The 24900-nt window shown below is 46.9% G+C and overlaps 1 protein-coding gene across 1 annotated transcript; it reads right to left on the bottom strand.

Moving 5' to 3' along the window:
• On the bottom strand, window positions 1-20350 carry ZNF783 (zinc finger protein 783). The gene is made up of 7 exons (XM_058532373.1): window positions 20224-20350; window positions 17083-17484; window positions 16874-17000; window positions 16581-16709; window positions 4510-4638; window positions 3325-3435; window positions 1-1346 (listed from the first exon to the last, which is right to left on the bottom strand). Exons 1-7 carry the CDS (start codon window positions 20245-20247, stop codon window positions 511-513), a joined length of 1758 nt encoding a protein of 585 aa, XP_058388356.1. The 5' UTR covers window positions 20248-20350; the 3' UTR covers window positions 1-510.
• Between the last annotated feature and the right edge of the window lie 4550 nt (window positions 20351-24900).

Below are 24900 nucleotides of genomic sequence, written 5' to 3'. Positions count from 1 at the left end.
ACTAGAAAAGCTCCATAAGGAGAAAAAAAAGTTTCAAAATAAAGTAGACAACTCAAATTTCCAGTGCCTATTCTTGAGGCTGTCCGTCCACCCTGCTCTTTCTCATGTTGACAGCAGGCACCTCTCTGTACAAAATCAAAACCTCAGGCCCTCAATGGCTCTATCGCTCCCTACTGGAAGAGGAACAGTCTCTGGTCCCCTCAACTGATTGTTCATGGTACCTGCCAAAGACCTCCACTAAAACTTGGCATCCCCTAAGCCTTAGGGACCCTTTATAAGTCAGGAATGTAGAAAAGGCAGCAAAGAGTGACAAATTTAGGAAAGAGGAAATTGAGGCATCTGGTCACATACACTCTGTCATCAAAAAGGCTGCTGCTTCCCATGTGAATGAAAAAAAAAATCTCTCCAAAGCCATCCCAGAAAGAGGAAGCAGTGTCAGGCACAAGGGGTAAGGCCCCGCAGGTGGAGAGGTGGTCCTGCCAGGGGGGCGCCCCGCAGGCTCCGGCCTAGTCAGCCCTCCTCGAAGTGGCTGGGCCGGCGCAGAGGTGGGCTCCCTGAGCGGCCAGAGGGAGCAGGAAAGTGAGGGCCCACCTGGCCTCGGGCGTGAGTCTGCATGTGGACAGCCAGGTGGTGGTTCCGGTTGAAGGCCCGGCCGCACTGCGGGCACTGGTAGGGCCGCTCGCCCGTGTGGATGCGCTGGTGACGGAAGAGGTCAGAGGGCCGGCGGAAGGCCTTGCCGCAGTAGGGACAGGCGGGCCAGCCCTGGCCGGTGCCCGTGTGCAGGCGCTGGTGCAGCAGCAGGCTCTTCCGCTGCGGGAAGAAGCGCAGGCACTCGCTGCAGTGGTACACCTTGGTGGCAGCTGGTCTCCGCCCCACGAAGGAACGCCCTGCTAGGGAGCGGTGGCCCTGGGGCTCCTCAGGCAGCCAGCGGATGACAGGGCCGGGCACCACCACCTCCCCCGGCTCCAGTGTGGAGTGGGCTTCGCCCCACCCGGTAGGCGAGCTGCCCCGGGCCTCCCTGTGCTCCTCCTCCACGTGGGTCCGCTGGTGAATGGTCAGGTTAATCTTCAAGCGGAAGCTCTGCCCACAGTCGGGACAGGGGAAGGTCCGCTCTCGGCGGCGAGGGAGGATGCGGGGCGGCTCTCCCATGGCTCCTGGTGACCGAGGGTCCCCTGTCCGCACCCGTGGCACTCCGCCCCCATGAAGCCGGCTGGGGCCCCCAGTCCTGCTCCTGGGCCCTCTGGGGAGTCTACACTGGGTCTGGCTCGGGGACTCCCCCAGAAAGAGCTGCTCGGGTAGCATCTCGTCCTCAGATTGTGCTTCTGTCTTGATGACCACACCACCACCTGGTGAAAGGAATCCCTGTTGATTTCAAGTGGGCTGCACCAGCCCCACTTGCGCCACCCAACCCAGCCCTGGCCTCCAGGTGCAGCTCTAGCCACATCGGCACGGCCCAGCCCGGCTCCTGCCTTCACTGAGTCCTTTCTCCTCCTGGTGCTCACAGCGTGGAGCAGGAGTCCTGCTGGCTCAGCCCCTCCAAGCGGGCACTGCCCTCTAACGTCAGCCAGTCTGTTGTCACGTGGCCTAGAGGCTCCGATGGCCCATTTCTGCCGGCTAAGCTAAGGACAGCAGGAGAGAGGAGACAAAGCTGCAAAACCGGGGGCCAGGGAGCTGGTGGTCAGGGGACAGACTCATGGGAGACAGATGGGTGGGAAAATGAAAGGGAGACTAAGAGAGAGGCAGAGCCCCTGGACCCTGAGATATACTGGCCGTGCAGGACCTCCAAGAGTTCTGATGACCTACAAGCCCTGTGGGCCCTGAGCGCCTCCAGACTAAGTAAGAGGCCTCAGGCCTGGAGGTGGTGGGTGACTTAGCCACACTCAGAGCTACTCAGCCACGTAACAAATCCACACTGAGTGTCCACCACCTGCTCAGCACCGTGCTCTCGAGTGACAGACAGGAGGCACGAGGACCTGAGCTTCCCAGCTGGGCCTCAGTGTGGGTCACACTTGACTCTGAGGTAGCAGTGAGACAGAGCAGTGGAAAGAAGGGGCTGACGCAGTGACCTGTGGTCTCATAGCAGCTCCCAGGGGTCCCTAACACTGGGAAGGCAGGTCCTGGCCACCACGCCCAGCCTGGAACACTGAGCTTTCTTCCAAGTCCTCCAACTGCTGTTCACCTCTGGTCTTCTCCGGAGCTAGCCCCAACCACACTCTCCTCTGACCTCCCCCAGCACCCGCGGCCTCAGCTGCTAGACCACACGGTCTGCCCAAAGGGTGACAGTGAACCTTGCCCTCTGCATATTAAGACGAAAACCTTCGGCCCTTTACGAGCAACTTCCAAGGTCTAGGACCAGAGTAATTTCTAATCTCGCTGAAGCTTGAACTTAAACCATGAGCTGGGAGGCTGCTGTGGAGGAGGAGAGCCCTTACCTGGTGAACCTCCAGGGCAGCACCTGATGGCAAGGCCTTGGAGTTCTCTGCTCACTGCAGCTTACCCAGGAACCCTCACAGATAACTCAGGACTGGACTTTAATTCTATGTTAGAAACGACCCACTGTTTTTAATTCAGTCCTTCAGCTCCAGGATCATTAAGAGTCTATAAGAATCACCTAAACTTTGGGGTAAAATGTTATTGTATGTAATGGGCCATGGTGGTATTCCTGAACTTAGGGATTAGTGAAGGTCTCAGGCCCTATTCTTCGTGATGGCCAAGGCTCCCAGATCTCTTCATTTGAAGCCCACATGCAGCTTGGTCCCCACCATGCCACAACCCCAGGGTGGACCCAAATCTCACCTCTGCCTCCCACCGAAGCAGGTGCCAGGATGGAACCAGGGAGAGCTGGATCCCTTTCTACTGGGACAGAAAACCTGCCCCAAGGCCAGAATGGGCAATAATGGCTTTCTTTTTTCCTGCTCACCAGGGTGTAAGCCCGGTTTACAGAAAGTGCACGGACTCTAAGCTGGGGATCTAAATTTGAATCGCAGGCCACCACACACAAACTGTAAGACATGAGACTTTGAGCCTGGGCCACTTTGCAGGGCTGCCATGAGGCCCTTCTGCCACCAGACCACAAACCTGGTGGTGTGCCACTTGTAAGCAGCACCTTTCCAGCCAGGCCAGACTGCAGTGGGGGAAGACCAGCACCATAGATGAGCCGGGTCCCTAAAGCCCCCAGGGAAATACTACCTGGGGGGTGAGGGAGGGACCCCTTAGGAGGAAACTCCTCACCAGGTCCCTCACGCCAACCCTTACCCCACTCCCAAAGGGCCCTTGAGCTCCTGAGGCTCTGCTGTGGCCACGAGGCCTCCTCCCTTCACTCACCTGGCCCCACGCCGGGCAGGATGTCCCTGGGAGGGGAGGTTGGTGACTCCCCGTCTGAAGATTCTTCCTCCTGTTTAACTGAGGACAAAATGCTGGTGCTGGCTGGGGGCCCTGTGAGAGAGAATCCCGTGAGGGCCTTTCCCAAAACCAGGCTCCTGCAGGGTGACACAGCCACCCACTGGCAGGCCCTGGATACGCTCAAGCGCCTGCCAGGAACAAGAAGAGGGGGCCCAGGCTTCTGTCCAGAGGACCGCAGGAGCCCACCCCGCAGCCTCCATTCAGAGGCGCAAGGAGAGCTGTGAAGTCCATGCTCCCAGTTCCCACGCAGGCCAGCGCTAACAACTCCTCCCTCGGCATCTGAGTGTCACGCTGATGGGCCTCAAAATGGCAGAGGGTTTGGGGAGGCGCCTGGGCACAGCGCCAGGTCTGTGACAGCAGGGATAGTGAGAAGGTCCTTCTTCTCCTTACAGACCCACTGGGAAGAGGGGTGTCACCTCCAACCACATTCAGCCCACAGAAATAACTGGAGAGAAAGCAACCCGGAGACTGCAAGTCAGGCCAGCAGGAAGGAGGAGGCATGGCGGGGGCCAGGCCCGCAAAGCGCAGTCTGGAGACAGAAAACAAGGCTCCAGACTATCTGCCAAATGCCCTGTGAATTATACTCCATTTCTGTGCAGGGAGGGACAGGAATCTCCTCTAAACAGAAGTAGACAGAGAACACTGGAAGGGCTGCCTGAAGCCTCAGAGCCCCTCACGGGCCTTCGGAAAGAGGACATTTACTGAGGCACACACGTGCAGCACCGCACTAGGCACATGACACATATCGCCCCATTAACGTAACTGTCATAAGAAGCCTGGGGAGGCCCAATGGCAGCCCTCAAGTGCCCCTCTCCTCACTGCAGCCAGGCCAGAGTGCCCAGCCCCCACCATGCCTGCGGGAGCCACAGCTGTGCTCAGGCTGTTTAATCCTGCTGAAAATGTCCCATGTTCCCAGCAAAATCTACCCTTCCTCTACGGCCTGTCTCAGGGGCCCCTTTTCCAGGAAGCCTGTCCAGCTCAGCCCAGCCCCACCCCGTCCCCAGCCATCTCTCCCACCCTTGAGGTGCAGCACTTATTCTCAGCACCGCTTGCCTGATACTGCTGCTGGGGCACCGGTCACACTGCTGCCCAGCTGCTCTCACTCACCAGTGCTTGTTCCAGGTGGAATTACTCTTGTTTCTGAGTCTCCTTGGTGGTCAGGGGCCCGCCCTTCTTTTTGCTCCTCCTGGGCACGGCTGATTGGACTGGGGATGTGCTCTGGATGTGGAGGGAGGCCTGGAGAATGCAAATCAGTGACACTGAGGACAGGAGCCTCTGGGGAATTGCTAAATGCAGTCACTGGGACCTGGGCATCAGGTCAAGCACAGAGTATGATAATAAGGCAGACTTCACTGATCATCTAGGGACTAGACCCTAGGCCAAAGCCACCATGCCTGAGAGAAGGAAACAGTACAGCACGGTAACTGATCTGACAGTACCAGACAGGTCATGACACAGCAGGGCCAAGGATCTGGCTTTTTAGGGACTCCTGGCTCAGAACACTACAACAGTGGCTCCCAATCCCAAGTCTTCCACCAGGCTGGTGTGTCAGAATCCCCTGGGGGGCACCCCCAAGATTCTCATCAGTAGTTCTGCTGGGCCTAGGAAGTATGCATTTTCAAAAAGCTTCCTAGGGCAAAAGAGATGAACAAATATTCACAGAATAAAAAATTAAAATGGGGGTTGGGCTGGTGACGTAGTGGTTAAGTTTGTGTACTCCGCTTTGGCGGCCCAGGGTTCACAGGTTTGGATCCCAGGTGTGGACATACGCACCGCTCATCAAGCCATGCTGTGGCAGGCATCCCACATATAAAGTCGAGGAAGACGGGCACGGATGTTAGCCCAGGGCTAATCTTCCTCAGCAAAAAGAGGAAGACTGGCAACAGATGTTAGCTCAGGACTAATCTTCCTCAAAAAAAAAAAAATTAAAATGGCCCATAAACAAATAAAAAGATACTCAAGCACACTCACAATAAGAGAGGTCTCATTAAAACTGTTACCAAAGCCAGACAGACACTACAAGAAAACTACAGACCAATATCCCTTATGAACATTGATGCAAAAATCCTCAATAAAATACTAGCAAACTGAATTCAGCAGCATATTAAAAGGATTAAACACCAAGACCAAATGGAGTTTATTCCTGGAATGCAAGGGTGGTTCACTATATGAAACTAGATCAACGGAATACACCACATTAACAGAATGGAGGAAAAAAACCCACACGATCATCTCAATTGATGCAGAAAAAGTATGTGACAAAATTCAACACCCTTTCATGATAAAACCACTCAACAAACTAAGAACAGTACGAAACTACCTCAATATAATAAAAGCCATATATGAAACACCCACAGTGAACATCATACTCAACAGTAAAAGACTGAAAGCTTTTCCTCTAAAATTAGGAATGAGGCAAGGATGTCTGCTTTTACCACTTCTAGTCAAAAAAGTACTGGAAGTTCTAGCCAGAGCAATTAGGCAAGAAAAAGAAACAAAAGGCATCCAAATTGGAAAGAAGTAAAATTATTTCTGTTCGTAGACATTATGATCATATATGTAGAAAACACTAAAGATTCTGCAAAAAACTGTTAGAACTAATAAATGAATTCAGCAAATTAGCAGGATAAAAGTCAACATAAAAAATCAGTTGGATTTCTATACACTAATGATGAACAATTTGAAAAGGAAATTACAAAAACAATTCCATTTACAATGGTATCAAAAAGAATAAAATAATTAGGAATAACTTAACCAAGGAGGTGAAAGACTTTCACAATGAAAACTATAAAACATTGCTGAAAGAAATTAAAGAAGACATAAATAAATGGAAACATATTCCACGTTCGTGGATTGGAAGACTTAATATTGGTAAGATGTCCATATTACCCAAAGCGATCTACAGAGTCAATGCAATCCCTATCAAAATCCCCTTGACATTTTTTAGAAATAGAAAAAAAACCCATCTTAAAATTCATATGGAATTTCAAGTGACTCTAAATAGCCAAAACAATCTTGAAAATAAAGAAGAAATTTGGAGGAATTCCTGATTTCAAAACTTACTACAAAACAAATTTCAAAACTTACTACAAAACAACAGTAATCAAAACAGTGTGGTACTGGCATAAATAGAATAGAGAAGCAAGAAATAAACCCTCACAAAAATGGTTAAATGGTATTTGGGAAGGGTGCCAAGACTACCCAATGGGGAAAGGACAGTCTTTTCAACAAATGTTGCTAGAAAAACTAGATATCCACATGCAAAAGAATGAAGTTGGACCTTATCTAACACCATATACAAAAATTAACTCAAAATGGATCAAAGACCTAAATCTAAGACCTAAAATATAAAACCCTTAGAAGAAAACATAGGACAAAAGCTTCACAACATTGGATTTGGCAATGAATTCATGGATATGTCACCAAAGGCACAGGCCACAAAAGAAAAAATAGACAAACTGAACTTAATAAAAAATTTTTAAATTTGTGCATCAAACAACACTATCAGCAGAGTTAAAAGGCAACCCACAGAATGGGAGAAATATTTGCAAATCATGTATCTGATAAGGGATTAATATCCAGAATATAGGGAAAACTCCTAACACTCAACAACTACAAAAAAACTTGATTAAAAAATGGGCAAAGGGGGGCCGGCCCGGTGGCGCAAGCGGTTAAGTGCGCGCGCTCCGCTGCGGCGGCCCGGGGTTCGCTGGTTCGGATCCCGGGCGCGCACCGACGCACTGCTTGGTAAGCCATGCTGTGGCGGCGTCCCATATAAAGTGGAGGAAGATGGGCACCGATGTTAGCCCAGGGCCGTCTTCCTCAGCAAAAAAAAGAGGAGGATTGGTGGATGTTAGCTCAGGGCTGATCTCCTCAGAAAAAAAAAAAAAAAAAAAAAAAAAAAAAAAAAATGGGCAAAGGATTTGAACAGACATTTCTCCAACGAAGACATACAAATGGCCAATAAGCACATGAAAAGATGCTCAACATCACTAATCATCAGGGAAATGCAAATCAAAACCACCAGGAGATACCAACCTCACAACTATTAGGACGACTACTATTAAAAAAAAAAACCCAGAAAATAACAAGTATTGACAGAGATGTGGAAAAACTGGAATCTATGCACTGATGGTAGGAATGAAAATGGTATAGTCACTGTGGAAAACAATATGGTGGTTCCTCAAAAAATTAGAAATGGAATTACCATACGATCCAGCAATTCCACTTACGGGTATATACCTAAAAAAATTGAAGGTAGAGTCTCGAAGAGATATTTGTACATCCATGATCACAGCAGCATTATTTGCAACAGCGAAAATACAGAAGCAATTCAAGTGTCCATCGACAAATGAATGGACAAGCAATATGTGGTATATACATACAATTGAATATTTTTCAGCCTTAAAAAGGAAGGAAATTCTGACATATGCTAGAACATAGATGAAATCTGAGGACATTACGCTAAATGAAATAAGCCAGCCACAAAAAGACCAATACCGCGGACCAGCCCCAGTGACCTAGTGATTAAGTTCAGTGCGCTCCGCTCTGGCAGCCCGGGTTCGGTTCCTGGGCATGGACCTACACCACTCGTCAGCAGCCATGCTGTGGCGGTGGCTCACATACAAGATAGAGGAAGATCGGTAACAGATGTCATCTCAGGGCAAATCTTTGTTAGCAAAAAACAACAACAGACGAATACTGTATGATTCCACTTAAATGAGGTACTTAGAATAGTCAAAATCATATAGAAAGAATTGTGGTTGCCAGGGGCCAGGGAAAGGAGCAGAATGGGGGGGGTTATTGTTTAATGGGTAGAGTTTCAGTCTTACAAGATGAAAAGAGTCATGGAGCTGGATGGTGGTGGCCGCATAATATTATGAATGTATTTAATACCACTGAAGTGTACACTGAAAAATGGTTAATTACGGTAAATTTTATGTTATGTGTATTTAACCACAATAAGAAAAAAAAAGAAAGAAATGAAGTGCTGATATACAGTACTACACGGATGAACCTTGAAAACATTATGCTAAGTGAACGAAGTCAGGCACAAAAGACCACATATTATATGATTCCACTGATATGAAATGTCCAGAATAGGCAAATCTACAGTCAGAAAGTATATTTGTTGTTGCTTAGGGTGGGGGAGCTGGGCAGGGGCTGGGGGTGAGCTGAAGTGTACAGGGCTTGCTTTTGAGGTGGTGAAAATGTTATAAAATTGACTATGGTATTGGTTGCACATATCTATGAATATGCTAGAAACCACTGAATTGTACACCTTAAATGAATGAATTGTATGATGTGTGAATTATATCTAATAAAGCTGTTATTAAAAAAAAAACCTATACTGAAATACATCTTCTTACTTATTAGGCAGACAAAAATCCTACAAGTCTGACCACATTCTCTGTGGCAAGGCCATGGGGAAAGAGGCCCTCTTTCACAATGCTGATGGGAATGCAAATGATACAATCCCTATGGAGGAGAATTTGGTGACAAATTCTTGAAAAATTACACATTTATTTACCTTTGACCCAGTAGTCCAGCTTCTAAGACTCTACCCGAAACATACACTGGCAAAAACATGAACTGACTTATGCACAAAGTATTCCCTACAGCGTTATTTTGTGTGTGTGTGTGTGTGAGGTAGATCAGCCCTGAGCTAACATCCACGCTAATCCTCCTCTTTTTGCTGAGGAAGACCGGCTCTGAGCTAACATCTATTGCCAATCCTCCTCCTTTTTTTTTCCCCCCAAAGCCCCAGTAGATACTTGTACGTCATAGTTGCACATCCTTCTAGTTGCTGTATGTGGGATGCGGCCTCAGCATGGCCAGAGAAGCGGTGCGTCGGTGCGCGCCCAGGATCCGAACCCAGGCCGCCAGTAGCGGAGCGCGCGCACTTAACCGCTAAGCCACCGGGCCGGCCCTACAGCATTATTTATATCAGCAAAATACTGAAAATACCCCAAATGTCCATCCATGGGGACCGGTTCAATAAGCTATTGTATATCACACCATGGAACATTCCACACCCATAAAAGAAATGAGGAAGATCCCCGCACACCGATACGAAGTGATCCCCAGGACAAACTACAGAATACAGGGATGGGAGAATACAAGGGTATCTATGTGTCATTGATATTTTCAAAAGGAAACATCAGAAATTAAGAAACTAATAAAAATGGTTATCTATAGGGAGAGGGAGGGGACAAGAATGGAAATAAGACTTCCCTGAATGTATCCTGTTAAATCATTTTGACTTTGCAAACATAACATGTCTTACATATTCAAAAACTTAAATCAAAAAGTGAAAAGAGCCATCTCTAAAAATCTAAAAATAAACAGAAACAAATAAACCTAACTGCATATCAAGTTGCTGACATAACCACATAAAGAAAATAATTATCTCAAGTGACTTTAAAAAGCATTATTTTGTCTATAAGTCCTGAATGGAACGCACTCAGAGCACAAAAGAGCTGCAAAGAAATCCCAGATTTCAATCAAAAGCATAATTGTTAGTAGTAATATTGGCTTCGTTAATTTGAAATTCACTATTTGAAATGGATAATGAAATACTAGGGTTTGAATATAAGATAACGCAAAAAATTATGCTAATATACTTAGGAATTTAAGATTTCCAAGTGACATACAAGTGTAAAATCAAAGTACACTAAATTGGAATTAGAAATATCACTATGAACTCATGATTTTCTTCTTTTCAAAAATACATATTGTCTGAAAAGGCCTAGAAGTAATGCCAAAAAATAGCAACTACTGGCACTTATATTGCGCTATCTAAACACTATTCCTCACTGAAAGGAATCGAAATTCCTTGGAGAAACTCTTACTCCAGGTCTTGGCCAGGAAACCCACAAGAGAACCCAGAACATCTTATGGTATTTGAACCCCACCGAAGTCACATCAAAATGAGCTATGGGCCAACTTGCAGGGGCTCCGACAAGCTAAAGATGGGACCATTTAAGCTTGAAAATAAAGGCTGCAAAGAACTGCAGGTATAGAATATTCAACAATCTATGAAGTCATAATAATAATCCAAAAAGAGAAAAGCCCAAGCAGTGGTCACCTCTGGAGGCTTCTAAGGCAGTAAATCTTCCTTCTGAAAACTGATGAGGGGAAGAATTAAGCATCTATCTTGCCTTTTCCGTACAAACTGTATTTCAGGGTAACTAAGAGCTGATTAGGGAAATTATTCTTTATAAAAGAATTTCAGCTATTAAGTGCAGAAGTAATAACAGAATTTCACCATTTTGCAACCTCTAATGAAATAACAAATCCAGGCAACAATCTTCAATGGCTATTAAAATCATTATGTGAAAAGTTGATGGGAAACTTTTTAATAGAAGGGTAAGGCTGATGATCACAAAAAGAAAGACAATCAGGTAAGATCTGAAACCATAAAACTCCTAGAAGAAAACACAGGAAAAAAGCTCATTGACATTGGTCTTGGTGATGATTTTTTGGATTTGACAAAAGCAAAGGGAACAAAAGAAAAAATAAGTGGGACTATATCAAACTAAAAAGCTTCTGCATGGCAAAGGAAACCATCAACAAAATGTAAAGGCAACCTATTGAATGGGAGAAAATATTTGCAAATCATATATTTGATATGGGTTAATATCCAAGATATACAAAGAAATCGTACAAATCAACAGCAAAAAAATAAACAATTCAATTAAAAAATGGGCACAAGATCTGAATAGACCTTTTTCCAAAGACATACAGATGGCCAACAGGTACATGAAAAGACGCTCCACATCACCAATCATCAGGGAAATGCAAGTCAAAACCATGAGATATCACTTCATGCCTGTCAGAATGGCTATTATCAAAAAGACAGGAAATAAGGGTTGGTGAGGATATGGAGAAAAGGGAACCCTTGTGTACTGCTGGTGGGAATGTAAACTGGTGCAGCCACTACGGAAAACAGTTTAGAGGTGCCCCTCAAAAAATAAAAACAGAAATACTATACGATCCAACAATTCCACTTCTGGGTATTTATCCTAAGAAAATGAAAACTAACTCGGAAAGATATACACACCCCCATGTTCACTGCAGCATTACGGGCTTACCTCGGGGACAGCGCGGGTTCGGTTCCAGACCACCGCAATGAAGCAAGTGTCACAAGAAAGTGAGTGTCGCAATAAAGCGAGGCACATAATTTTGGTTTCCCAGTGCATATAAGAGTTATGTTTACACTATACTGTAGTCTACTGAGTGTGCAATAGCATTACGTACAAAAAAATAATGTACATATCTTAATTAAAAAATACTTTATCGCTGGGGGCCAGCCTGGTGGCGTGGCGGTTGTGTTTGTGTACTCTGCTTCGGGGCCCAGGTGCAGACCGATGCACCGCTTGTCAAGCCATGCTGTGGCAACGACTCACATAAAAAGTAGAGGAGGATGGGCATGGATGTTAGCCCAGGGCCAGTCTTCCTCAGCAAAAAGAGGAGGATTGGCATCGGATGTTAGCTCAGGGCGAATCCTCCTCACAAAAAAACATACTTTACTGTTAAAAAATGCTAACCATCACCTGAGCCTTCAGCGAATCATAATCTTTTTGCTGATGGAGGGTCTTGCCTAGATGTTGATGGCTGCTTACTGATCAGGCTGGTGGTTGCTGAAGGCTGGGGAGTCTGTGGCAATTTCTTATTAAGACAGCAATGAAGTCTGCCACATTGATTGATTCTCCCTTTCATGAACGATTTCTCTGTGGCATGTGACGCTATTAGACAGCATTTTACCCACAGTAGAACTTCCTTCAGAATTGGAGTGAATCCTCTCACACCCTGCTGCTGCTTTATCAACTAAGTTTATGTAACACTCTAAATCCTTTGTTGTCATTTCAACAGTCTTCACAGCATCTTCACCAGGAGTAGATTCCATCTCAAGAAACCACTTTCTCTTCTCATCCATAAGAAGTAACTCCTCATTTGTTCAAGTTTTATCATGAGATTGCAGCAATTCAGTCATATCTTCAGGCTCCACTTGTAATTCTAGTTTTCTTGCTGTTTCCACCACATCTGCAGTTACTTCCTCCACTGAAGCCTTGAGCCCCTCAAAGTCATCCATAAGGGTTGGAATCAACTTCTTCCAAACTCCGGCTAATGTTGATCTTTTGACCTCTTTCCATGAATCACAAACGTTCTTAATGGCATCTGGAATGGTGAATCCTTTCCAGAAAGTTTTCAATTTACTTTGCCCAGATCCATCAGAGGAATCACTATCTATGGCAGCTATAGCCATAAGAAAAGTATTCCTTAAATAATAAGACTTGAAAGTAAAAATTACTTCTTGATTCGTAGCCTGCAGAATGGATGTTGTGTTAGCAGGCATGAAAACATTAATCTCGTTGTAAATCTCCATCAGAGCTCTTGGGTGACCAGGTGCATTGTCAATGAGCAGTAATATTTTGAAAGGAATCATTTTTTCTGAGCAGTAGCTCTCAACAGTGGGCTTAAAATACTCACTAAACCATGTTGTAAACTGATGTGGTCATCCAGGCTTTGTTGTTCCATTTATAGAGCACAGACAGAATAGATTTAGCATAATTCTTAACGGCCCTAGGATTTTCAGATTGGCTTCAATTTAAAATCACCAGCTGCAGTAGCCCCTAACAAGAAAGTCAGCCTGTACTTTGAAGCTTTGAAACCAGGCATTGACTTATCCTCTCTAGTCATGAAAGTCCTAGATGGCATCTTCTTCCAATATAAGGCTGTTTCATCTATACTGAAAATCTGTTGTTTAGTGTAGCCACCTTCATTAATTACCTTAGCGAGATCTTCTGGATAACTTGCTGTCGCTTCTACATCAGCATTTGCTGCTTCATCTTGCATTTTTATATTATGGAGAGGCTTTTTTCCTTAAATCTCATGAACCAAACTCTCCTTTCAAACTTTTCTTCTGCAGCTTCCTCACCTCTCTCAGCCTTCATAGAATTGAAGAGTTAGGGCCTTGCTCTGGATTAGGCTTTGGCTTAAGGGAATGTTGTGGCTGGTTTGATCTTCTATCCAGACACTAAACTTTCTCCACATCAGCAATAAGGCTGTTTCGCTTTCTTATCATTCGTGTGTTCACTGGAGTAGCTCTTTTAATTTCCTTCAAGAATTTTTCCTTTGCACTCACAACTTGACTAAGTGTTTGATGCAAGAGACCTAGCTTTCAGCCTCTCTCAGCTTTTCACATGCCTTCCTCACTAAGCTTATCATTTCTAGTTTTTGAATCAAAGTGAGAGACGTGTGACTCTTCCTTTCACTTGAACACTTAGAGGCCATTGTAAGGTTATTAATTGGCCTAATTTCAATATTGTTGTATCTCAGGGAATAGGGAGGTCAGAGGAGAGCGAGAGAGATGGGGGAACAGCTGGTCAGCGGAGCAGTCAGAACACACACAACAGTTATCAATTAAGTTCACCATCTTATATGGGCGCAGTTTGTGGCACCCCAAAACAATGACAATAGTAACATCATATATCACTGATCACAGATCCCCATAACAAATAAAATAATAATGAAAAATTTTGAAATATGGCAAGAATTACCAAAACGTGACACAGAGACACGAAATGAGCAAATGCTGTTGGAAAAATGATGCCAATAGACTTGCTCAATGCCAGGTTTCCACAAACTTTCAATTTGTAAAAAATGCAATATCTGTGAATAAAACGAGGTATGCCTGCATTTACAATAACAAAGATATGGAAACAATTTAAGTGTCCATTGATGGATGAATGGATAAAGATGTGGTGTACACATACAATGGAATATTATTCATCCATAAAAAAGAATAAAATCTTGCCCTTCGTGACAACATGGACGGATCTTGAAGGAATTATGCTAAGTGAAATAAGTCATACAGAGAAAGACAAATACCACATGATCTCACTTATATGTGCAATCTAAAAAAAAAAAAAACCAAGCTCACAGATACAGAGAACAGACTGGTGGTTGCCAGGCGGGCATGGGGGATGGGCAAAATGGATGAAGGGGGTCAAAAGGTACAAACGTCCAGTTATAAAATAAATAAGTCATGGGGATGGATGTAATGTACAGCATAGTAACTATAGTTAATAATACTATATTACATATTTGAAAGTGACTAAGAGAATAAATCTTAAAAGTCCTCATCACAAGAAAAAAGAATTCTGTAACTATATGTGGTGATGGATGTTAACTAGACTTACTGTGGTGATCATTTTGCAATATATACAAATATAAAATCATTATGTTGTACACCTGAAACTAATATAATGTTGTACGTCAATTATACCTCAATAATTAAAAGGAAAAAAGGCAACTAGACCCTCATGCCTCCTGATACAACGCAGCAGCAAGTACACAGCATCACCTCTAAAACAGTCTTGCCAATAAGATGGAATCTGATTCTAAATAAGCCTGTAGACCTACCTACCAGTTTACAGGAAACAGGAAACAGAGGAATATGTTAAAACGACACCAAATCCAGAACGTGGGAAATAATGGCATTTAAAAAGACATGAGATAAATGACATTAAAATGTCAACAAATAAACGACATTAAAAGGGGAAGATGGGAGGGGCCGGCCCCGTGGCTTAGCGGTTAAGTGCGCGCGCTCCGCTACTGGTGGCCCGGGTTCGGATCCCGGGTGCACACTGACGCACTGCTTGTCCGGCCATGCTGAGGCGGCGTCCCACATACAGCAACTAGAAGGATGTGCAACTATGACATGCAACTATCTACTGGAGCTTTGAGGGAAAAAAGAAGGAGGACTGGCAATAGATGTTAGCTCAGAGCCGGTCTTCCTCAGCAAAAAGAGGAGGATTAGCATGGATGTTAGCTCAGGGCTGATCTTCCTCACAAAAAAGAAAAAAAAAAAAAAAACAGGGGGGAGATGGGGATGGTCCATCAACTGACGAATGATAAACAAAATGTGGTATATCTATACAATGGAATGTTATTTAGCCATGAAAAGGAATGAAGTATGAATACATGCTACAACACGGATGAACCTTGAAAACATGCTCAGTGAAATAAGACAGATACAAAAGGTCACATACTGTATGATTCCATTTATATGAAATATCCAGAATAGGCAAATCCATAGAGACAAGAGAGATTAGTGGTTGCCTGAAGCTGGGGAGTAGGGACAGGGAAACAAGGAGTCACCCCTAACGGATATGAATTTCTTTTTGGTGGGATGAGAAAGTTCTAAAATTAGATGGTGGTGATGGTCACACAACTCTGTAAATATAGTGAAACACTGAATTGTATACTTTAACCCATGAATTGCATGGTATGTGAATTAAATCTCAATAAAGCTGTTAAAAAGGAGGGGGAATTTTACAAGCTTTTTGTAGACTTTTTATAATGCAAATGCAATATGTGGACTTTGGTGTATTAGAATTAGGATCCAAACACCTCTAGAAAACATTTTGGAGACAATCAGGGAAAACAACATGGACTAGGTATTAGATGATAATCTGTTGGGTGTGATAATGGTATCGTTATGTCTAGAAAAAGGAAAAAAAGAGATGGATGAAGCAAATGCCGCAAAATCTTGATGACTGTTGAATCTGGGTGATGATCATTTGGAGGTTCACTGGACTATTCTACTTTCATTTACTTTTTAAAAATTTTATTTAAAAAAAAAAAAAGCCCCCCAAAAGATTCTGATATGCAGTCAACTTTGGAACCACTGTCCTACAGCACACGAGCTGTGGGCATGAAGCCTTCCCTGGCCACTCCTCCAAGAGGGCTCATTTCCACAACGGGAATCCAGGATGTACATTACAGGCCTTACAGCTACAGTTCGAGTCAGGGAGCAGAGGTGGAGGGCCACCAGGAAGTCGTGGCAGTAATGCTGCTGCTGCAGGCATTACTGTTAGTAATAGGTCCCCACTTACTATAGAATGCTTAGCTTTACGTCTGCCGTCTCCCTGAGTCCTCAGACAGCCAAATGGGGCGAGTCCTGCTGGCCCCTCGCATAGACGTACAAACCATACGGCTCTACAGCAAAAGCCCTGCATGGCCCCTGACCAGGCAGGCCTCAGAGAGAGCGTGCCCCACTGTGGGTGAAGGGCATGTGCTCCCTTCCTGGCCTCACAGCACGTCTGCAAAGCCTGGAGAGCGGGCCATGGTTCAGTTTGTCCCAGCCACTCCCCCTTCATGCCCCTACTCACCAGCTCCCAACCTCTTTGGGCATGCTGCCTCTCTCTCATTCCCTTCCTCCTGGCCCCACGCGCCTTCAGGACAAGGCTCTTCTCCCCTCTCCATCCGGGTGAGGATGTCAGGTTTGGAGATGGCATAATCTGCATAGAGAATGAAGAGAGAGCTGGCTCAGGACTGGACACCTGCCACCTAGTTGCCCACAGAGATGCAGAGACACCAGAGGAACAGAAGCCAAAGCAAAGACACAGACTGCGGGAGGCCAATCTGTGGACAGAGGCGCAGATCCCTACCTAGGCAGCCTTACCCAGGGAGACCAGCATCTCGTAGTTGCCCCTCATCACATGCTTGTAGAGCTCCTTCTGCCAATCATCCAGCCTTCCCCACTCCGGCTCGGAAAAATATACAGCCACGTCATCAAACGTCACGGGCACCTGGAACCACAGTGTCACACATGCTCACCCACACACAGGCACAGCCCCTCAGGCTGTCCCACTCTGGGTACCCCACAGTTACCTTGGGGGCTTCCCCCTTGCTGCTGGGAGGCAGCCGCAGGATCCAGAAGTTCCTGTTTCTCAGCAGGTTCTCCATGTTCTCCAGCCGCCTCTGCAACAGCCCGTACTCCTGCAGCAGGGTCCCCAGGATGGCCCACTTGCCCTCCAGCTGGTTCCCGAACTCCACGGCCGTCTTCTCACAGTCGGCCAGCTTCTTCTCGGCTGTCCCTGTCCGTCCCTCCAGAGTCAGCAAGCGGGCCAGGCAGGAATCCACCTTCTTTTCCAAGGCCTGGATGGCGGCCACCACTGTCCACAGTGTGATCTCCGTGGAGTAGAGGTATGAGTTCTTCTCAGCAGTGGGCTGGGGTGACGGAGAAGGTGTCGAAGGCCTTTCATCTCCTGTTTGCCTGTCCCTCTCTGGAGCCTGGTATCAGAGGAGAAATGATATCAGAATTATACAAACAAAACGTGCACCTTAAAAAGAAACCTCAGAATGGCACCTGCCCAGGTAAAGCCTCATCCAGCATCCTGAAGGCCAGTCAGGTAGCCGTGGGACAGATGGGGAGGCAGGGACATCAGTTAGGAGTCCAGCCTCAGGGACAGGAGAGACTGCCTAGACCAAGGTGTTAGCATGTGGGAAACAGGAGGAAAAACACAGCCAGGGAGAGAAAGTGTCTGCAGTCTCAGGTGACTTCCCTTCCTGGTTCTCAGTCTCCTCTGAGAAGGAAGGGACAGGCTTTGAAACACAGAGGAACATGAGCTCTGCAGTCAGACGGCCTGGGTGCAACTAGCAACTCTGTCACTCACAAGCTGGCTGACTCTGGGCAAGGTTTTATAAACATCTTTCAACTTCACTTCCACATCTAGAAAATGGAGCTAATAACAGCACCTACATGATAGGACTGTGAGAATTGATGACACAATCTTTGTAAGAAGCACTTAACACACTGTCCAGCACGTGGTCAATACTCAATAAATGTGAGCTAAGATGACAACGAGGAGGATGTGATGATGGTGATGGTTCTGCTCATGGATGCAGGATGAAATGCTTCATAAGGCCTTTTTTCTCCACCTCTTTCATTACACTGTCCTTCAGCGCCTTGGAAAAGAGCTTCTGGAGTGCCTCAGCTCCTAGATGCCCGATGGACAAGCCATCTCTGAGCATGTGCCAAGGCCTCCGTCCCAGTTGCTCTTGCTAAAAGCCTTGTGGAAAGACGCACTGACATCTCACCCTCCATTTTGCTCACCCTCATGGTCAAATCACCAAGCCCCATCCATCTGACTTCTCAGAGTATCTCAAATCCGGCTTTTCTCCTTCCCAGGCCAAGCCCCAATTTCCTTCCGCCTGAGCCACTGCAATTCTGCCCCGCTGACTTCCCCGCGTCACCCTTCTCCCCCATCATACACTTCCCAGAGGGCGCTCAATACTCTTTTAAAGACACAGACTAGATCATTTTAGTCCCCTGCTTAAAACTCTTCACTAGCTTCCAAGTGTACCTGGAATAAAATCTAAACTTCTTTTCATATCCCAGCCTACCTCCCTGACCTTATATCCTCCCGGGTGTCTGCTCCACTCCAGCCACCCTGACCTGCCCGGATGTCTAGGATACACCCGGCTCTCCTCTATCTGTGCCTTAGCTCTTCCCACACCACTCCTGGCTCCCTCACATATAAGCCTCCAGCTTACACATCGCCTCCCGGAGACCTTCACTGACAGACACATCTAAATACGCTAATAATCTATGATCATTCTGTGTCTGCCTGTGTTACGGTCTGTTTCCCCACAAGAATATAAGCTCCATGAGGCTTTGTGTTATTGGCTGTTGTATTCCCAGCTTCTAAAAGAGTGTCTCACTCAGAGCAGACGCTCAGTAAACACCTGTTCAATGAATGAGTGACTAACCAATTAAACAACACATTCATTCAATAACAATTACTGAACACCTGTCTTAGGAAAGGTACAGAAGGGATGCAGAAAAAATTATGTGGTTCTTCCTTCTCCAGGAGAAAAATTCTGTACAAAAATAGTCATAATAAATAACAGTGTGATACCATGGGCTAACAAAAGTTGAGTGCAAATCTGTCCTGTATGGGGCGTTTCTTGGGATCTCAGGTGCCGCAAGAGGGCAGAGGAAAAGGAGCGGGTGGATAGGGATGGTGGGACAGTGCTGGGGGAGCGGTCCTGGGCTCCGTGGGAGCTGATGATGTCACCTGTACAGTCACAGACAGGCCTTCTGGGGGCTCCCCCCAGGGAACAGGTCCATAGACCCAAAGAACTCCCACCCCCTTTCCCTCCCTTGCACTCCGGCGACCCTAAAAAAGCACACACCAAACTCACTAATTAAAGGGAACAGAGAAGAAATTCCTCCTTAAAAAGCATCCAGAAAAATCAAGGTTTCAAAAACTCCATTGAGATGTATTAATAATAGCAGATACCATTTATTGAGCTCTTTACAAGTGTTTTTCTAGTGTGTCAAAAATGGCCCAAGGATGATTTTCTCCGACTGGAGAAACTGCACATTATCAGCCAATATTCTAAAATCTGCTAATCTTAAAAAATGGAAAAAAAAAAAAAACACCTACAACCCCTCTGGTAAACAGCATTCAACACCTTTCTCTTAAATAAAAGCAGAATATTGGGTCCCTTAAAGGGGGTGTGATTCCAAAGTCCTGGCTGGGGGTCAGGCTCTGGCCTGGGTAGGTGAGTGGCCTTGGGCCGGTCCCTTGTCTGAGCCCCAGACTTCAGTTGTCAGACCCGCATGGAGCTGGCGCCCCTGCCCTCCTCGCCTGCCTCTGGGGCCGCTGGACCTCCCAGGAGACAATGCACGGGGTTGGGGGAGGGGGGCAGCCACTCTGTTCAAATGCAAGGCCTGTCATCTCAAGCGTCACTAGAAAGCCCGGCCTGATCCCGACGTCGGGCCGCCCGCCGCGCCCGCAGCCCGGCCTGGCGTTTGGGCCGCCCGGGCAGTCGGCCTGAAAGCCGGCCCGGGCGCCGGACGAGGGCGGCCCGCGAGGGCCCGACGCGGCGGGCGCGGGCCGGAGCGCGGGCGGCGGGCGAGGAGGCCGCGCCAGGGGCCGCTCCACGGGGCCGGGCAGAGAGCTTGGCGGGCCCGCGCGGCGGCGGCGGCTCGGCCCGTCTGGGCGTCCGCGCCGGGGCGCTTACCGGGGCGGGCGCCGCTTCGGCCATGGCTGCCCGCGTCCCTCCCGGCTGCTCTCCTCGGGCCGGCCTGTCGGGCCTGGCGCGGCGCGCTGGCGGGGGCAGAGGCGGAGCGGAGCCGCCCAGCCTCGGAGCTCCTGCCGGGCGGCCGCGAGCTGCGTCCGAGCCACGTGCCCCGCCGGCCCTTTAAACAAGAGCTGCGCTCGCGGCCGGGCCCGAGGGCGCGCACAGCGCCCCCTGCAGCCCGAAGGACCGCACGCCCGCGGCCCGCGGCCCGCCACGCCCGCCCGCACGCCCTGGCGGCCGCGGGGTCCCCCGGGGGAGGCCGGCCGCCCACCCTCGCCTGGGCCGCGGGGGTCGACGCCGGCGGAGAACGCGCCGCGGGACCCTCCAGCCGGGCTCCCGTCGGGCGGAGGCGACCCTCGGGCGGGTGTCGGGCGGGGGCGGGCCACAAGCAGGGGCAGCTTGTGGGGCCCGGCCCAGGCCCCTAACCCCTCTCCAGGGTGCTGGGGCCGAGGGACCCCAGCGTCCCACACGCAGGAATCAGGCCAGGGAGCTAATGAAGGAAAGGCGCAGGAAATTTCGAAACTTTGTGGGAGTTTCCCCCTGTGTGGGGGAAGAAGGGCAGTCACTGCCGGGTAATCGCAAGTGTATTTAGATTTACCGTTTTAACACCTCTAATGGACCCAAAGTGACTGTTAGTTTGGGTATACATTACGCCCGGGAGAAGCCAAGGGGGCGGGGGAGGATAGATACAGGTTTTAAAACTCTTTTATCAGTTTTCCAGAACTAATAGAAAGACCTCAGGAAAAATGTATTTCATTTAAAAAAAAAAAAAAAAAGCCCTCCCTCTTCCAACGGCCTTTGGGATCCCGGGTCTCCTCCTCCTTCCCTGGGGGCTACCTCCCGAGCAGATACCCTGCTCAGGCATCCTTTGCAGAGCACTACGAAGCCCTCTTCACCACACACAGTCTTCACTTGCCCATCAGCCACCAACTGGGGATCCTCTGCAGCTTTGGCTCCAGGCTGCAGCAAGAGGAAACCCATCCCTGATTCAGGCCCTGAGGCATCTTCAGTAAACGACTCAATCTAGGACCCATTTTCCTGATCTGTAACCCAAGAGACTTACTCTGGAAAACCAGCGTTAATCACTGATTATAAAGTAAAATATACTGTATGCAGTTTAAGTTTTATTTTCTATCTTTTCTGCATTTCCCGTTCATCTTATAGTCTTTGTCCAATAAGCCCACAAACTCTTCCCACCAGAAATTACTTTGCAGTTTTGTTTCTTTGTGTGTATATTTTGTTTTTTTTTTTTTTAGTATTTTCTCTTTTGAGGGAGGAGGGGAGGAAATTATTTGCCCATATATTTGATCCAAGCAAGAAAGTGGTCAATTAACATAGTAAGAACATAAAGACACTAATACCTTCTCCAAGCATGGTGCACCCCTAGAATTTGCAGCTAGGTTAGGAAATGTTACTTTAAGGTAACAAGAAATCAAATCAATATATGGCATTGTTCCTTGTGGAAATTCTTGTTGAAGTAACCCAACCTAACAGACAATTTGCAAATGTTTGCTGAAGACATTAAGAGCATCCCTAGGATCTCATCAGGGGTAAGTCAGACCAATCTGTTAAGGATTATAAAATACTGGTAAATTATCATCTTATAAAATAAGAGTTAATGCCCAGTGCAAACAGAAAGAGTCTGGAAAATGGATTGGAGAGGAAAGAAATGTTAGTAGTTAACAAGTTCTGTTCAGGGACAAGTGCTCTAATTTTTAACAGCTGGTCTTAGTTTTTTAGAAAAAAGGGTCAGTAACTCCGTGGTACTCAAACCTTAGTGTGCATCATGCGCACCTGGAGTGCTTGTTGAACTACACATTGCTGGGCGCCAGTCTCCGAGTTTCTAGGTCTGAGGCTGAAAGGGGTGGGGTGACCAGAATTTGAATTTCTAACTAGTTCCCAGCTGATGCTGATTCTACCGGCCTGGTGATCACGCGGTGAGAACTAATGCCCTGTTTATCAGGCTCCCACAGCTGCCTCCCATTCCCATGCTCTGATTTTATAAATATATTGAAAAAAAACACAACTTTATGCCATAATGTGGTTTGCTGAGCAGACCAGCCTGCATATCAGGCCAGGTGTAGTTCTAATATAGATTAAAATTGCCTGCATCCTTAACAATTAATCTGTCTCTTGTGAGCTTGCTCTTTTTTGGGTCAGATCTCCAGGCCTGAAGATCTCTGGGTGAACTGACAACACTGGATTTCCAAAGCGGAGGCGCGGACCCTGGAGGAAGAGGGATGACTCCACCAAGTGCAGGTCACTCTGAAACAGCCAGTCAGCAGCCTCTGCAGCAGAAAGTGGGGTTGTCAGAGGTTGAGGGCCACTAAAAACACCTGGGGTCACTCAAAGTGGGGTCAAGATACTCAAGTGCTGGTGTCCCCACGACAACATCCTTAGCCAAGGAATAGGGGCAGCTCAGAGAAAGAATTCCTGTGTCTCCCCTTACTCTATCATCCAGGCATGTAATTTTAAATTAGATTAGGAAGTGGACCCACCCAGAATTATAAAGCATTAGGAGGGGAAGTATTAGTAGAGATAGAACAGAAGTATGACCAAGTCCCCCTTCCTCCACGAAGCCTTCCCTAGTTCAAACACCGAGCTTCCTATTCTGTGAATACCCATCATAGCTGTTCATTCAACAAATGTGTGGTGAGCACCTGTGCTGGGAGCTGTGGCGTCTGGATACAATTAAGGCACGGTCCCTCATCCTGTCGACTTTACCTTGGCAATCACGTCCATCTCTCTTTGTCCATTGCTCTCTTCCCGCTGCAGCCATTCAGTTCCTCATTGGCTCTTGCTGGTCTCACTCAAAAACCTTCTAACATATTCTCTCCACCTCCTCCACCCCCAAAAAAGCATGATATAACTCTTATTAGGTTAATATTCCCAAATCACAACTGCAATCAGGTCACCCTTTTGCTCAAAACTCTCAATTCCCCATTACTAACTCAATAAAATTCAAACTCCTTAGCCTGACCCCAACCTCTCTTTCCAGTTCATCCTCCACTACTCCCCTTCTCACACCCCACCCTCCAGCCAAATCGAATGAATTGGTGTTTGTACATGCCCCATAATGTCTATTTTGGTTACGTCACTCCATTTAGAATGTCCTTCTTCCCATCCTTAAAGGTCCAATTCAAAAGTCACCTCTCATAAACCCTTCCCCAAAGTCCCACAACTAAATGTAATTGTTCTCTGAATTCTCATGGCCCTTTAACTTCACCTAAGATAATTTTCCAACTTATATTAGATTCCCTTAATAGCCTGTAAGCCCAAGAGCAAGATCTCTGATTTAACCTTGTACCCCTCTGTAGACCTTACTCATGGAGGCTACTCAGACATTTGTGACTGAACAAACTCTAGCCGGAATGGAATATTGTGCTAGTCTAGGAAAGGGCTGTGCAAATGTGCAGTAAGGGAAGAAAACTGCTTTTGGTGTAACATAAACTCAACTAGAGCAAAGATCTCTATTTTGTACACTGACATATCTCAAGTACTAAAAACAGTGCCTAGATACAATAGATGTTAGCTCAGAGCTGGTCTTCCTCAGCAAAAAGAGGAGGATTAGCATGGATGTTAGCTCAGGGCTGATCTTCCTCACAAAAACATAAATAAATAAAAATAAAAAAACAGTGCCTAGATAACAGGTGCTCAATACATATTTGTTGAATGCAAGAAATGGATGAAGGAAGCTTTCACCGAAAGGTTATAAACTGAGCAGTGAAAAATAGATAGAATTTGGTTGACAGGGAAGGGCACTCCTGGGAGAGGGAAAACATGAGCTGAATGTGGAAGTGGGAGAGTACAGCTTATTCACTACACGGCAGGAAGCCCGAGGTGGCAGCAGCACAGATAATTTAGAAAGAGCGAGAGGTGAAGAAACTCGGAGTAGGTTAGGTTGTCGAAGTCTTGAGTTCTATACTAAAAGCTTGCTCTGATTTTATCAGTAGCCAGTTGAATGCGTTGCGAGGCTTTGAGGAAAGCCCATGTCCAATCTGTGTTCCAGGACAGTAACTCTGGTAGCAGAAAAGCTGTGATCAGGGGTAGGAGACCAGTTAGGTTATTGAGTAGTTCAGGTGGGTGACCTTACCTGTAGGAACAGGAAGGAGATAGGACAAATTAGAGTCACTAATGTTTGGCATTTCATTCTTCCTTAGGCATTGATTTAAATCTTTCTAACTTGATCATCCCTGTCCTTCACACAGTTCCATTTCCTATTTTCTTCTCAGTGCCTAGCAGAGCAGGCTTTCAATGGACAGGAGAAGCAGGCAAGAGGCTGATTTTGTGGTATCACTTAAGACAGTGCCTGTGTGTGCAGAGAATGACTGAGGTTTTGTTAAAATGCGGACTCTGATTCAGTGGGCCTCAGAGACTCCATTTCTTCCTAGCTCCCAGGGGATGCTCATGCTGCTGGTGGAGGGACCACACTTTGCTAGCAAGGACTTAGAATCCAGCTTGGACACGAGGTACTTAATTGTGGTAGCCCAGAAGCAACAGCACCCACGGTCAAGTGTGTGGGCTCTGAAGCAAAGACGGCCTAGGTTCACAGCCACCTCTGCCTGTCACTTCACTTCTCAAGTCTCTTCCCACATCTCATGTGTAAAGTGGGGTAAT

The sequence above is a fragment of the Diceros bicornis genome, chromosome 3 (genome assembly GCF_020826845.1).
Source record: "Diceros bicornis minor isolate mBicDic1 chromosome 3, mDicBic1.mat.cur, whole genome shotgun sequence".
NCBI classification, from domain to species: Eukaryota; Metazoa; Chordata; class Mammalia; order Perissodactyla; family Rhinocerotidae; genus Diceros; species Diceros bicornis.
The sequence above is the reverse complement of the archived record's forward strand: the minus strand, read 5'-3'. Positions and strand labels throughout refer to the sequence as shown.

What these genes read in the sequence shown, in the direction of transcription:
- ZNF783 (XM_058532373.1), bottom strand. Translation starts at nt 20,247, where the DNA reads ATGGCCGAAGCGGCGCCCGCCCCG. An exon ending in GCAAGGGGGAAGCCCCCAAG is followed by an intron (nt 17,001 to 17,082) that starts GTAACTGTGGGG and finishes CTGTGGTTCCAG; the next exon opens with GTGCCCGTGACGTTTGATGA. An exon ending in CGAGATGCTGGTCTCCCTGG is followed by an intron (nt 16,710 to 16,873) that starts GTAAGGCTGCCT and finishes TTCTCTATGCAG; the next exon opens with ATTATGCCATCTCCAAACCT.